The 13,841-nt window shown below is 40.4% G+C and overlaps 1 protein-coding gene across 1 annotated transcript in view; it reads left to right on the top strand.

Moving 5' to 3' along the window:
• Positions 1 to 13,823, top strand: part of ELOVL2 (ELOVL fatty acid elongase 2) — a 50,279-nt gene extending 36,456 nt beyond the window's left edge. The window contains exons 4-8 of the mRNA XM_017808627.1: positions 6,514 to 6,591; positions 7,761 to 7,932; positions 9,819 to 9,943; positions 10,472 to 10,606; positions 11,214 to 13,823. Of these exons, the coding sequence (XP_017664116.1) occupies positions 6,514 to 6,591; positions 7,761 to 7,932; positions 9,819 to 9,943; positions 10,472 to 10,606; positions 11,214 to 11,342 (639 nt within the window). The 3' untranslated portion in view covers positions 11,343 to 13,823. The remainder of the gene's footprint in view (positions 1 to 6,513; positions 6,592 to 7,760; positions 7,933 to 9,818; positions 9,944 to 10,471; positions 10,607 to 11,213) is intronic.
• Positions 13,824 to 13,841: the final 18 nt, after the last annotated feature.

The raw sequence follows: 13,841 nt of genomic DNA, 5'->3' as shown, positions 1-13,841 counted from the left end.
GTAGCATTGCAGTGTGCTTCACTCCAGCCTCTTGGGGATAGCAAGACAATTCAGATGTTGCATGCTTGTGGAAGTGAGTCATGTTACAGGAAAAGAGCTGATTTCTCCCTTTAAAAACCAAAAAAAGGAAAATCATGTGAGATTATTAGCATCTCCTCTCTGTTTTTAGACACTGATAATCTTCTCAGGTATTCCATGCTAAAATTCATTAAAAAAAAAAAGTAATTCCCCTCTCCTTCCTGAGACACTGTACTGATTGTTTGGTTAGACTCCCTTGGGATGTGGCCATCAGAAAACTGCTTTTAGAACTGTTTTGTCCAAATCTAGAGATCCAGGGAGGAGCTGCCATTCACAAGGACTAACAAAAGTCTCCTATGGCCAAGGGAAGTGATTCACTACGCTTCAAGTTAAACCCTTCTTTTTGGTACATAGACATATTAGGCTCCTTTACTTAGTTTAGCAGGACTGCCATTGTTTGAGAACAGTGGTCAGATCAAGTTGTTTTAATTGGCCTGAGGGCTGGAGTGCCTTAGAAAACCCAGTAAAACACCATACCCATAATAATGTCAAGGGGCATCTTGCTCTGTTTTTTTTCACAAGAAGGACATTAATGTTCATCCTCCCACTCTACACTTTGAAGAGGAATTTTAATTTTTTGAATACTAAGTCCATTATTAGTTACTGGCTTTCCTTCTGAGCTGTTTCCATATAGATAGACGATATACTGGATAGACTATTTCAGTTGGAAGGGACCTACAGTGACCACCTGGTCCAACTGCCTGACCACTTCAGGGCTCATCAAAAGTTAAAGCATGCTGTTGAGGGCATTGACCAAATGCCTCTTGAACACTGACTTGAGACTGACTGAGGCTTGGAACTTTGACCACCTCTCTAGAAAGCCTGTTTCAGGGTTTGACCACTCCCATGGTAAAGAAATGCTACCTAGTGTCCAGTCTAAACCTCCCCTGCCTCAGGTTTGAACCATTACCACGTATCCCACCATTCCTGTCTCTGGATCCCAGGGAGAAGAGCTCAGCACTTCTCTCTTCACTTCCCCTCCTCAGGAAGCTGTAGAGAGCAATTGAGGTCACCCCTCAACCTCCTTCTCTCTAAACTAGAGAAGCCCAAAGTCCTCAGCTGCTCCTCCCAGGACAGGCCTTCCAGCCCTGTCACCAGCTTTGTTGCCATCCTCTGGACACACTCAAGGACCTTCACATCCTTCTTGAATTGTGGGTCCAAACTGCACACAGTGCTCAAGGTGAGGCCGCACCAACGCTGAACACAGTGGGATAATCCCCCCTCCTGACCACTGGTTGTGCACCCCAGAACATGGTTTGCTCTCTGGGCTGCCCGGGCACACGCTGCTCACACTGAGCTGCTGCTGACCAGCACCCCCAGATCCCCTTCTGCAGGGCTGCTCTCCAGCCACTCCTCCCCCCAGCTTATACTTGTGCCCACATTACTCTGTCCCAGGTGCTGGATCCAACATTTGATCTTGTTGAGTTTCATGCCACTGATGATTGCCCAATGTTCAAATCTATCTAGATACCTCTGCAAGGCCTCTTGTCTCTCAAGAGAGTTGACAGCATCTCCCAATTCCATATCATCAGCAAACCTGATAATGGGGCATTCAACTCCTGCCTCCAGATCATTGATATATGTGTCGAACCACACTGGCCCTAGAATTGAGCCCTGAGGAACTGTGCTGGTGACCACCAGCCAGATGTAACAAGATGCCGATGCCTCATCCTCTGTCTTTCTCTGGCCCCGGGACAAGGGGAAATACCTTATTGCTTCTAGACATTTTCTCTCTGAGAAGGCCCAACCATGCAGAGGCTCAAATAGCACAGAGAAACAGCAGTCAGTAGAAATGAGAATATCCATTCAGAAAGCCACGTTGCTTTCCTTTCTAGCCTATCACTAGAGGACAGATGCAAGAACAAGTTACAGCTGTGAGACTTTTAAAGTTGAAAGCTTGAAATGAGCAGGGCACAGGCCCCTGGGTCAGGCTCTTGGTGGTTAGTCTGCTACTCAGCAAAATGAGAGGATTATATTGTCTTCTGGTACCTGCTGCCCACCCCCCTGAAATTTCTGACAGAGGAACCATCTTTCATTCCTGAACAATGTGATTCCTCGCTTAAAAAAATAAGGCATGAGTTGGACTGTTGCGGCAAAACAACTCTCATGAATCTTCATGCTAGTTATACTTGAGTAGACAAATAGAAGTCATTTATTGGTGTAAAAACTGGAATCTATTAAGAACAACATTAGGGCAACAGCAAAATACAAAGATATGAAAACTCTACTTATTAACAGGATACTGTTACTTAGCAGAAATTTTTCACAAGGCAGCGCTTTCCTCTTTACGTGATCTGATTTTCCAAATAGCTTCAAACAATACATGTTTTAATATTATTTTCAGGATAGGCTGCCAAGAATGCAAAGAATTCAAAGAATTATTTGCTAGAGGTAGAGAATTTGTGTTTTGAAAGGGAGAGGGGATTTCTCATGTCTTTAATACATCTTGCACTTACACCATCTCTGTGTGATTAATAATACCAGCTCTACAGAACTGTAAGAGTGCTCAGTGTATGAAAGGGAACATTACTGAAACAGTACAAGTAACATATGACCTTGGTATCAGAGGAAAAGATACCTGATAACAAAATATCTCATGTGAAGGTACCAGCTTCTGTTCCAGATATGCAGCTGGCTTATTTAGCACCACTGGGTAAGCTGCTTACCTTCCACATCACTGAGAGCCAACGTGAAAGTCATGGCCTAGGATCACCAGGATTCCATAAAAAGGACTCTTTGCCTTCCAAGTTTCCCCACTACTTATTATTGTTTTAATTTAACTAGGAAATTAGCCAAAAATCTTGAAAATTATCATGCAAAGCAGAAGAGTAAAAACTCAAAGTGAATTCTCTTTTTCCTAAAGGACACACAGTAGTATGTAAGGTGCATGCAACAGAGAATAGAAATGCTGAGCTACAGAAAAGCTGATATGAAAGACTGAGGTTAAAAAAAGTCAGAAAAAGATCTTCACTCTAAGCTGCTGGCTCTTGAAATGCAGGCACAAACCAGAGGAAACTCTTCTGCCAAGTAAAATGACTGGGAATTATGCAAACAGAGTGATCTGCAAAATCTGACATTATACAGAATGATGAAAGAATGAACAAAAGAAATCAAATAAAACTCTGAAGTCAGACAGAGCAGTATTCTCCCCCTAAAGTCTGTTCTCCATTTGCATGCTGACCATTTGTAAGGAGTTGCAGATTTCTCAATTACCAAGTTAGAAAACTGTGATGTTGAAAAGAAATATTGATTTTCTTTCTCAGCCTGTAAGGGTTTTTTCATTTCATTTTCCAACAGGGGACCTATGAATGGAATACTTGAAAAAAATCCCAAAACCTTTAGCACTATCAGGAAGGTTCCTAACCTTTAACACAAAAGAAAACAACGCACATAAAAGAATTTTGAAAAATCAATTTATTGTAATTTTAAACAAATCAGAACAGTTGTAAAACAGACTAAACAAAATATCTAAACCGGCAAATTTTCTGTGAACCAGCATTTCACATACTGCAGCAGAAAAGTTTATGAGGCCAGGTTCCTTCAGCAAAGCAAAGAAATGAGTTCATTTTAAAAGGAAGAGAAAAATAAGCTGAGAGAGTAAAGTGGTTTTGCAATTAGAACCTGAAAAAAGTAGATTCCTACAATGACATTAAAAAAGATATGAACAATTTGACCAGTTTAAGCACAGGAAAAGTATGAATTTACAGATATAGAATGCAATAGGTGAAATTGTTTTCATAAGTCTTGGAAAAAAATGTTACAAAATTGCATGCCTCATAAGGTAAAATTATTTAAGAGCTTTAGATAAAAAATACTATAGGCATATCATATCACAGACCTAAGTTACAAAAAGTAACTCAACAAATACAACAAAATGCAACAGTGCATATTTGCAATGAAATCCTATAGTTTCTCAGTAAAATCAGGAGAAAGGGTCCTCTCTACTCTATGCACAAGAATGGAAAAGCAGTTCCCTCTTCTTTATTTGTTGTTAGAGTTTTGGGAGTTTGTGGGTCATAATTTCAATTCCCTGCAATCACAAGGGGTAGAGATGGTTCTGCTATCACTGCTTCCCACCTACACAGCCACTGTGGATTTCATTATAGCTGACTGAAAAAAATAAAACAGCAAGAGGAAATATCATTTACTTCCTGCTCCTATTAGTAGATCTTGCACGGTAGTTTTCTGGCAGAGCTGTTAATATCCATGTTTGAGGCCATGCCTTACAAAGCTTCCAGATGTCACCACTGCAGCCTGCTGGTATCCTGTATGCTGCCTCCAGATGTGCTCCTGACACTCCAGCACTGTTAGACCATATTGTTCCCAGCCAAGAACAAGATGACTATTCTATTTTCTTTAGCATTTCTCAAGTAACAAGACAGAAGCAAGAACAAATCTGCAACTACAGCCTGTCAATAAGGCTTTGCTTGCCTATTCCAAAAGACTCAGCTTGGAGATCAGTCACCTCTCACTTAGAGGTAAAACCCAAGGCAGATGACTGCACAAAAAGGCACCAAGAGGAGCTGCCCAGAAAAGCAATCGTGCATTAATGTCTCTTCATCCCTCATGAAGCAATTGTCTAGTGGCAGCTGCCGCATAGGCACAGATCTGGGAACCAAGGACATGCCACAGGAGGGACAGATGGGAAACTGGCATGTCCTCTGCCTCCTACTCAGAGAAGAGAAATGACCCCTTTTCCACTCAGCAGCTTTTTGAAAAATAATATGGAAATGAAGTGGCATAATTTGCTTTTCTCAAAGCTTTAACTCCTTTCTCTTCAGCACCTCTGCAGGTTGTTGGAGAGGTGCAGCCCATGCCCCACTTTCCACCTGACTGCCACAGCAGGGAAGGGAGAGGAGCCCATGTGTTCCAGCCCTATGTGATTGTAGGCACAACACCCAAGCAGAGGCCAACCTGGCAAGACAAGTTGTGGTTTCATCTGCACTGAGCATTTGTATGAGGAACTCGGGTTGGTTTTTTGTTATTTCCCCTGTTTTTAGATTCTGGTCCCATCCTGTTTGGTTTGGTGAAGTCTGGCACATGCTGCAGGTGAATTCATTGAAACATAGGCTGTTCCAAAAATAAATGTTCTGGTTTCAATTGTTATATAGCAGTTATCTATAAAACACTTACTTATTTTAATCTCTTTCTGCAATCTCTATGGGTTATTTTGGCCACACACATGACCAAAGTTACAGGGACAATCACAGAATTGCAATTCAGAAGAAAAATAGTAAAAGACCCTGGTTCTCCAGGTTTTATTGCATTTTAACATGAATTTATAATAAGCATTCTAGGCTATTTTCTAATTCTCCAGATAATATTATCAATAATATTTTTAATGAATTTAATCTATTAATTAATTCAGTTTGATCACTGAGAATATTTCTACTTCACTTTTGTATAGGCTATCACACATTCAATACTTTTCAGTGTGAACTGAAGGGAAAAATCATCCCTTCTGTGCTAACACAAATCATCCCCTTGAATGTAGTGCCAGAGTTGAAAGCAATCCACTTCTCTCAGCATCTTGCAATTCTGCTTACAGCACAACACTTCCATGTATTTCTCCCATCACTGCATCACCTGTAGAGAGTGAGACAGTCCCCAGAACATGAATTGCTCAGCTTGGCCCCAAACCCCAATTTGCACACATTCAAGAATAAACAAGACCTTTTCAAAATCAATGGATTCTTCACTGCATTTATAGACAGAGATGATGCTCCGTTTTCCAAAAAGAACGCTGAGTCCTTTAGGTGGTCATTACTACAAAAATATTCTACATCAAAACCCACCATATGGTTTTCTGCAAACCTTCTGCTCCATGCCAGTGTGGTATGCTGATATTTCATTTCTCTGTCTGCTTACCAATACGATGTATGCAGAATCTAAGAAACTGCTTGTGTGCCTATTCATGTCTCCATTCAGCACTGTGTCCGCTCTTCATTACTTCCTCCAGCATTTAACAGTGTAGGATAGAGTCGTGTATGGCATTAAGAAATGTTTCTCCCCTTGCACTACTGTGGATTTGCCTTCTGTTTGCTTGCTTGGCCTGAGGGAATTTTTCTCAAGTAGCATTTTGGACAAGTAGCTGTGTTAAACTCTATCAACACCACTTCAGGACAGAGATACAACGTTCAAGCATAAGCTTTGGAGCAAGGATCATTGAATTAAGTAATGAGAGATTTTAATGGATGCCTTCAAGAAATGGAATAGGTGTACACTGAAATGGTGTATCTCCAACACAACTGATGTCTTTCCTATTTTAAAATAGAAAATATTAGCAAGTTTTCTGGTTTAAGAGCATCAGTTAACAAAAGAAGTGGGTATCTACTGTACTTCCATGCTGCTTTTTCCAATAAACACAGAACAACTGCAGGGGTGAAAACTGTTCCATCTGTTCATGAACATAATTCCTCTGTTTTTTGTTTCCAGCTCATCCTTGCCACATGGGAAGGCGGCTACAACTTGCAGTGCCAGAACCTCCACAGTGCAGGGGAGGCCGACATCCGGGTGAGAGACAGCAGCAGCTCAGCCCTCAACATCTGCAGCAATCCTTCCCTCCATGTCCCTGATGCAACACCTCTGCATTCAAGGAGGTTATAAGGATGCTATCAGTAACATCTTTGACATGAGCATTTTAATCTGGTTGTTCAATAGCTGGTAGCCCAAGCAGTGTAATATTTTGTTCAATATAAATGCATCCTTGCAGTGGAAAGCACAATAGGACATATTTTGAAAAGCCACATATCAAGACCTGTAGTCACAACAGTGTTGCCTGACTATTAAAACAGAGAATTAGATTCTTTAAAAACTTTGAACAAAGATAAAAGATCTAAAAGGTAAGTCTTGTTGGGCTGTACTTGGACACTGATTTAAGCCCAGCTGTAAACTCTGCAAACCTGCAGGGACATTTTGCTGGCTTGACTCATCTCTAGTTTCAGCCCTTATTTCTGCGTCACAGCAATTCCATGTATTAACCTTCTTTCATTCCCCATATCAGGTTTATTTTCCAGATGACATTAGAGCTCAAGGGCAGAAAGATTGGTTGACTTATATCATTTCCCCCAACCCTTAAAATTTGCCTGTGTTATGGCAAGGAAAAGGTTAGTTAAATACCTTTTCCCATCAACAAGGTGTTTCCCCCCTTTCTATTTGTCTTTAACTGTCCTAGGACATATCCTGAGCTCTGATAAAAAGTCTCTGCTCTAGAGGAAGATATATTTCATTATATTGAGTATTGAATTTAGATTTTTAAAAAGAAGCTGGCAGCAAAATCTTTTCAGTACCAAAAAAATATGAATGGTAGCATCCTTAAAAAAGGACAAACAACAAAACACCAAAAAACCCCCCAAAACAAAAAAAACCACAACCCACAAAACTGTACCTTTGAAAAAGGAAAAAAGCCAAACAATTAGAAAATGCTTCCTCAAAGTTTATATTTCTTAAATTATATTGATAATCATGTATTTATACAATCACATAAAAGATGTGCAGTTTTTTTTCAAAATGCTTCACTGAAAAGGGAAATAAAATCGAAGCCAGAGCTTGTGCTTCGCCTTCAATAGCATGTTAATGCCTTCTGAGAAGTTGCATGCCTAGGGTCTGAAGAAGTACAGTAATACTTAAGCTCTTGTACGGACAGATATTGATTTCCTGCTCCTTTGTTCTTGCTTGTACAGGTAGCCAAGGTGCTGTGGTGGTATTATTTTTCCAAAGTAATTGAATTCATGGACACTATCTTCTTTGTACTGAGAAAGAAAAGCAGCCAGATCACCTTCCTTCATGTGTATCACCATGCCACTATGTTTAACATTTGGTGGTGTGTTCTGAACTGGATACCTTGTGGGCAAAGTAAGTGTTTGTTTCTTAACCTGGGGTATAAGTCAGTTGTGGCTGGAGAGGAATCACATCACAGTGCAAAGGAAGTGTGTCACTGTGCGATGTGATAGCACCTTTAAGGTTCACAGCCTTTCAGAACTGCTGATCACCTGCAGACTGTAGTAAAATTAAAAGCATGGCTAAAAGTTTAGGCCAAAAATACCTGAATGTTAGGCCCTAGATTTTCTACTTAGCCACCACAACATGTCATATTTACTTCTTTTCAAACCACTTTTAAGAGCAACATTACTGAGTAGTGCACCAGAGTGATCACATACAAGATCTACTCCAAAAGCTGTGTAGGGAGGAATCATGATCCTAGTAAAGTTGGTATCAATCACAACTGCAATCAATAGCACTTTTACAGGTTTGATTCCTGTATGCATCAATCTGACACACTGCTTTAGCAAATTACTTTACTTGCTAATCACTAATTAAAATAACAGTTTGAGTTTGTCCTGTTTTGTACGAGAACACATCTCATTCAGGCAGTAAAAGCACTGGATAGCTAGAAGTGATCAATACAATGTAGTATTCCATGTAGAAATAGCAGCATCCTTTGCCTTATTGTATTTTGGGTTCAAAATATTTCACAAAAGTAATCTCTAAACTACTTGGCTCTTAAAGGATACTGTAATTGTCATCATATTCCCTGTTGAGGAGGGGAAGATTTATGGTGCCATAGACTGATCACTTGGTATTTGTGTGAGTCCAAACAACAGGGAACTACTTCAGCTCTCTTACAACATGCACAGTTTTCCAGGCCTCCACACCACATCCTGTGGAAGGTATTGTCAGAGTTGAGAAGAAAAACAGTTTTCTGCTCTTCTACTAAAGGGACTCACCTCAATCTATTGTAATATTTTGTAAAGAAACTAGTTGCAGGTGTTTTTCAGAACCAAAAGCAGAATTCATATTTGTTGGCACTTACTATGGGCAGCACAAAATCAAAGTAAATCACTGTTATAGGTAGAAGCAGGGATCAAGGATTTCATAGCAAATCTAGAAATAGGAGCTATTTCTAGAGGTCTAAACAAATTAATGGGGGTTTGTGCTTTCTAATGTGTCTGAACCTGGTCCCCACAGTTTGCGCTAGTTTTGCATTACTATAATTAAGGGACTGAAAAATCAGTAGCTAAGTAATTAATCAGTGGAAAAATCAGAACTGGCAGGACTGTCTTGTTGTAGCACTGCCATCAAACACATGAGGATACAGCAGAGTAATGCTGCTACTTCTCTGTAGTCTGTAAGGTACAGAGGGTAATTAACTTGCCCTAGAACTAGTATTCACCAAGTGTAGCTAATAAAAGCAGCAAGGTATTATCTGGGATCAAATTCTGCAAATCTGCGTCTAGCAGAAAAGTCACTGAAGAAAATGAGCGATGCTCAAACACAGCCACTAGGGGCTGGTTTAATTCAGAGCAAAGCCCTTGCTCACTGCATCAGAGAGCAGGAGCATGAATGCCTCCCAGGGCTTTAAGCTGCCATACTAGCAGCAAAGTCATCCACAGCAGTGTTTAAAGCTTACCCAAATAATGGGGAGATTCACAGCAAGAAGAAGGTTGGGAGGGAAAGAAAAAAATAGCCTGTAAACCACAGAATAAAAAAAAAAAAAGGGCGGAAAAGAAAAATATGGGATAAAAATACAATAGTCAGCGTAAGAAAAACCATGTAAGAAGTATCATTCAGTTTGTCATATGCCCCTAGGACAGCATCTCTACACATCAGGAATGTTTTTAGCAAGGGATAAGCATGAAAGGAATACTTAGCATATGGAAGAGATATCACAAACAATAATATCTTCTCTCACTTTTTAGCAGTTGGTATATAAAATTTTTTTCCCTGGTGGATTTTTACAGGTTTCTTTGGACCCACTCTGAATAGCTTTATCCATGTGCTTATGTACTCTTACTACGGACTGTCAGTCATCCCATCCATGCGCAAGTATCTCTGGTGGAAGAAATACCTCACTCAGGCACAACTGGTATGTATCTATTTTACTTTCAATTTAGCTACCAGAAATACTTTGAAATGCGAGAGAGGATGAAATGAACTATGAAAAAACATTGTTATTTACAGAACTAAGCCAGTTAGAATTGAACTATCATACAGCATAAGTCACTAGTGCAGCCTGATATAATTTAAAGAAAATGATGTTCAGAAATTATTTCTACAATACAGTAGAAATACCTCAGTCCACAAAGTTCTGTTATTTTTGAACTCTTTCATAGAAAAGCTTCTTAATCCCAGAAAAACTGATTTAAAAGTGATAAAAACCATGTAACAGAGCTGCCTCCAGCCAGCTCCAAGACCTTTGATTCTTGGTTTTCTTTTAATTTCATAAGAGTGCCATTTTAACCTAACCCTCACAATACAATCAGAGGTTAGAAAGGGACAGTTTTCAAGAGTACTCAAATTTTCAAAGAGCAGGATTAGTGGACACTGCTGCATCTGATTTAGCTAGCACTGACCCTTTCTCAGCAAATAGTCATGCATTATCTTCCCTCCACAGATTCAGTTCCTGCTCACTATTGTGCACACACTTAGTGCAGCTGTGAAGCCATGTGGATTCCCATTTGGCTGCCTCATGTTCCAGTCCTCCTACATGGCCACACTGGTCATTCTCTTTATAAACTTTTACATTAAGGTAAGCACTCTTCCAAGAGGTCCCTGACAAGACTGGGGAAAATATAACTTTTTGGATAGCACTATTGATGGACTCAGATGTAGAATGAGCATCAGGACTTAAAATATGTTTGTATTAAAATATATGTCACTTAATGATATAGTAATGCCTATGAGAGAGTTATTCAGTAATAACCTCCTCATTGCAGCTCAGCTCTTCAGCACTTGTATAACAAGTCAAGTACCACATTCAATACTTAAAAGGTCTGAGTTTGCTTTGTTGCATAACTTTTTGAGTCTTTCTCAGTCCTTAAAAAAAAAAAAAAACAAAAAACTCTGTATTGTTTACTTCAACCTCATTTAGCAGGGGCTGCTCCAGCCTGCCTGCATACATAGAGTTTTTAGTTTAAAGGCTTGAAATCTCTTTTGACATCAAGTATTACGGTAATACTAGTAAAGTAACATCACCCACAGCAATGAAAAGAGTACAGTACCCTTAATGCAGTCTGAAGCAAATAGATACATCTGCATCAAAAAACACCAGACAGCTTCATTTACAGTTAACAATAGGTAGTGTTTTTGGGCCACTAAATAAATCCAAGTGTTTACTTTGGATTTTGCTTTTATAGACATACCGGAAAGCTCCTTCAAGAACAGCTATAAAGGAAACCTCTGTCACAACAGAAATCAAGAATGGTTTTCATAAGGACTACTTTGCTGCTGCCAATGGATTCCAGAACAATAAGAAGGCACAATAAGTATAGTGTTTCCTATGACCTTTTTTCCTAAAAAAAGAAAAAAAAAAGAAGAAAAAAGACTGAATTACAAGCTTTAGCTTAAAACCTATTTGATTACATTTATCAGTTCTTTGTACCAGACACTTATTAATGTACTGCTATTTAGGTTTTAACAAAGTGAGTAGGATTACTTGTCTTGTCAAAGATCACCATCAGAACATAGAAAGCCAAGATCTTTCTCATATGAAGAAGAAAACCTTTCTGATCTCTAATGCTGACACAAAAACGCCTTATGAAACTCTTGATGGATAAATCCATCAATGCCTTCAAAAGGTTAGGACTCTGTTCAGACTAAAACAGTGAGCACTTTCTGTGCATGTGAGAGGTCTTGAGGCAAGGCTTCACAGTGCACTCAATGCATCCAGCTAAACTGTGGCCAAGGTCAGGAAAATAAAGAGGGTAGAGGGAAAGGTGAGAATCATACCTTTTCTATCACCACACCCCTCTTTTCTTCTTCTCAGCCATTCCCCAAAGCACATTCCCTCCCTGTGGACACCAGCAAGGAGCCCTTCGATCCTGTGGGAGGCCTAGGGAAGAACATGACAGAGGGCAGAGCCCAGGTGCACCATCCCATAGTTAACAGACAGATGTGCACAGCACTCAACTTTCTTGACATATATGCAACCTGATTCAAATGCCAGGAAGGCTGGCAGAAGCTTGCTGTTTCAGGGGGCTGCAGTGGAAGTCCTTGGAACTGCCCAGTATTGTATTCTGAATACAGAGCAAAACAAGTCACTTTGGATACACTAATTATTAGGAGTTCTGAGGAAACGGATGTTGAAAGAAATAGGGGCTTAGCGACTTAAGGAAGATAAATCCTGAGTGTAAATGTGTAAAAGTTAATCCTATACAAACACTGCTGATTTGAAGTAAACTGACATGCCACATATTAATAGACAGGAAGTTGCAGAAAATCTTAAAAGTGGATTCAGCAACGAGCAAAGCATATTGTACAGGAATTTCTGTGCCAGGTGGACCTTATTCAGACTAGTCTCTGACTGGAGAAACAGGTGGGACTGAGGCATAATCCTCTGCAGGGAAAGCAAGGAGATACTTACTGTCTGCAGCTGTAAAGGCGTCTCTCTCACAACAGCCTGCCACATTCCATGCTGCTTCAGTTAGCTGCATTTTCCCCTCCCTACCCCTTGAATGGTTAGAAATTCAAAATATTCAAGGTTGACATTGTGGATCTGCCCTCACCCTTTTCTCACTTAGCCCACTCCATTTCTCTACTAAAAACAGACACAGACTTTTTTCCCCTCTCAATTTTTCACAGTGAAGTAATTATGGTCACTTCCATTCTCATGTGTATAAATTCTCTCAAAAAACCCCACCTGTCAGTCACCCAGCCCAGCAAGCCCCTTGGAATGAAGCAGTTCTGTAAAGAAAACTTGTCCTCTCACTCCTGTCACCTTGCAGGGTCCCAGGGCAGGAGGGGGACAAACCACACACACAGCCAGCACAGAGGGACCAAAAAGCCACAGAGGGCCTATGTGTAGAGGAGGATGTCCCAAACCATGCTTTTCAATTCTTTTCCACTTCTAGAGGGTCAATTATCCCCTCTAGATATCCTCATCTAGATGATCTGTCATCAGGGACTCTGGGAGACTGCAGGTGCAAACACAGGAGAAAGGTTTGTTCCAGGGAGGAGTATGGACACAGGGCAGCCAGCCTCATCAGGAGCAGCCTGGGAAACTGCAGGCTCCATGCAGGCTCATGGACAGAAAGGAAAAGGGGTGAGGAAGTGGCACAGTACAGGGGGAAGAACAGACAGGTTTGTCCAGCAAGAGGAGAAAATGGCATGAAGAAGGGTATTGGGTCAGAGTTCAGTTTGAATGTGATGGCTACAAAACATCACTGTCTGAAAGTCAGTGTTTTGCTTTATTTAACATTCAATAAAGAGGGAAAGCAGCAGTTTAAAAAAAAAAAAAAAGCCTGGACACTGCATGCATATACTATTTCTCATTAGCCCTTCCAGAACCTTTGCTTTCTAGGCCTTTCTGATTGATACTGTAAAACTCCCACGTTGTAAGAAATTTGTGGGTTTCACTGAAAGTGTTCTACATGGCCATAAGTAAATGGGAAGCTTCAGGGCTCTGCAGATATCAACTTGATACTGGAAACCGGGGCAAAGGCAGAGGGCTTTGAAAGAGCTGACAAGACAGTGCACAAGGCAACTAGCTGAACCATTCATCTAAGGCAGGCAAGAAAAGGGTTGTGTGTCTCAGCACAGATTTTAGGCCGAGTGGAGTCCATAATCTTTTGATGGCAAAGCGTGCATTTGACTATCAAGGTGGGCAGCGTCAGCACGCTAAGTGTTCAAGTTTACTACGGCAATCAAACCCACACATATTGTCTTTTGTTTTGTTGAAACCTCATTCAAAAGAAAAGGAAATAAATAAATGCCTTACTTGAAATTCAAAGGGCTGGGGAAAAAAAAAAGGCTGGGGAAAAAAAAAA

The sequence above is a fragment of the Lepidothrix coronata genome, unplaced genomic scaffold (genome assembly GCF_001604755.1).
Source record: "Lepidothrix coronata isolate B3197 unplaced genomic scaffold, Lepidothrix_coronata-1.0 Scaffold23, whole genome shotgun sequence".
NCBI classification, from domain to species: Eukaryota; Metazoa; Chordata; class Aves; order Passeriformes; family Pipridae; genus Lepidothrix; species Lepidothrix coronata.
This window is presented reverse-complemented; position numbering and strand designations above follow the sequence as displayed.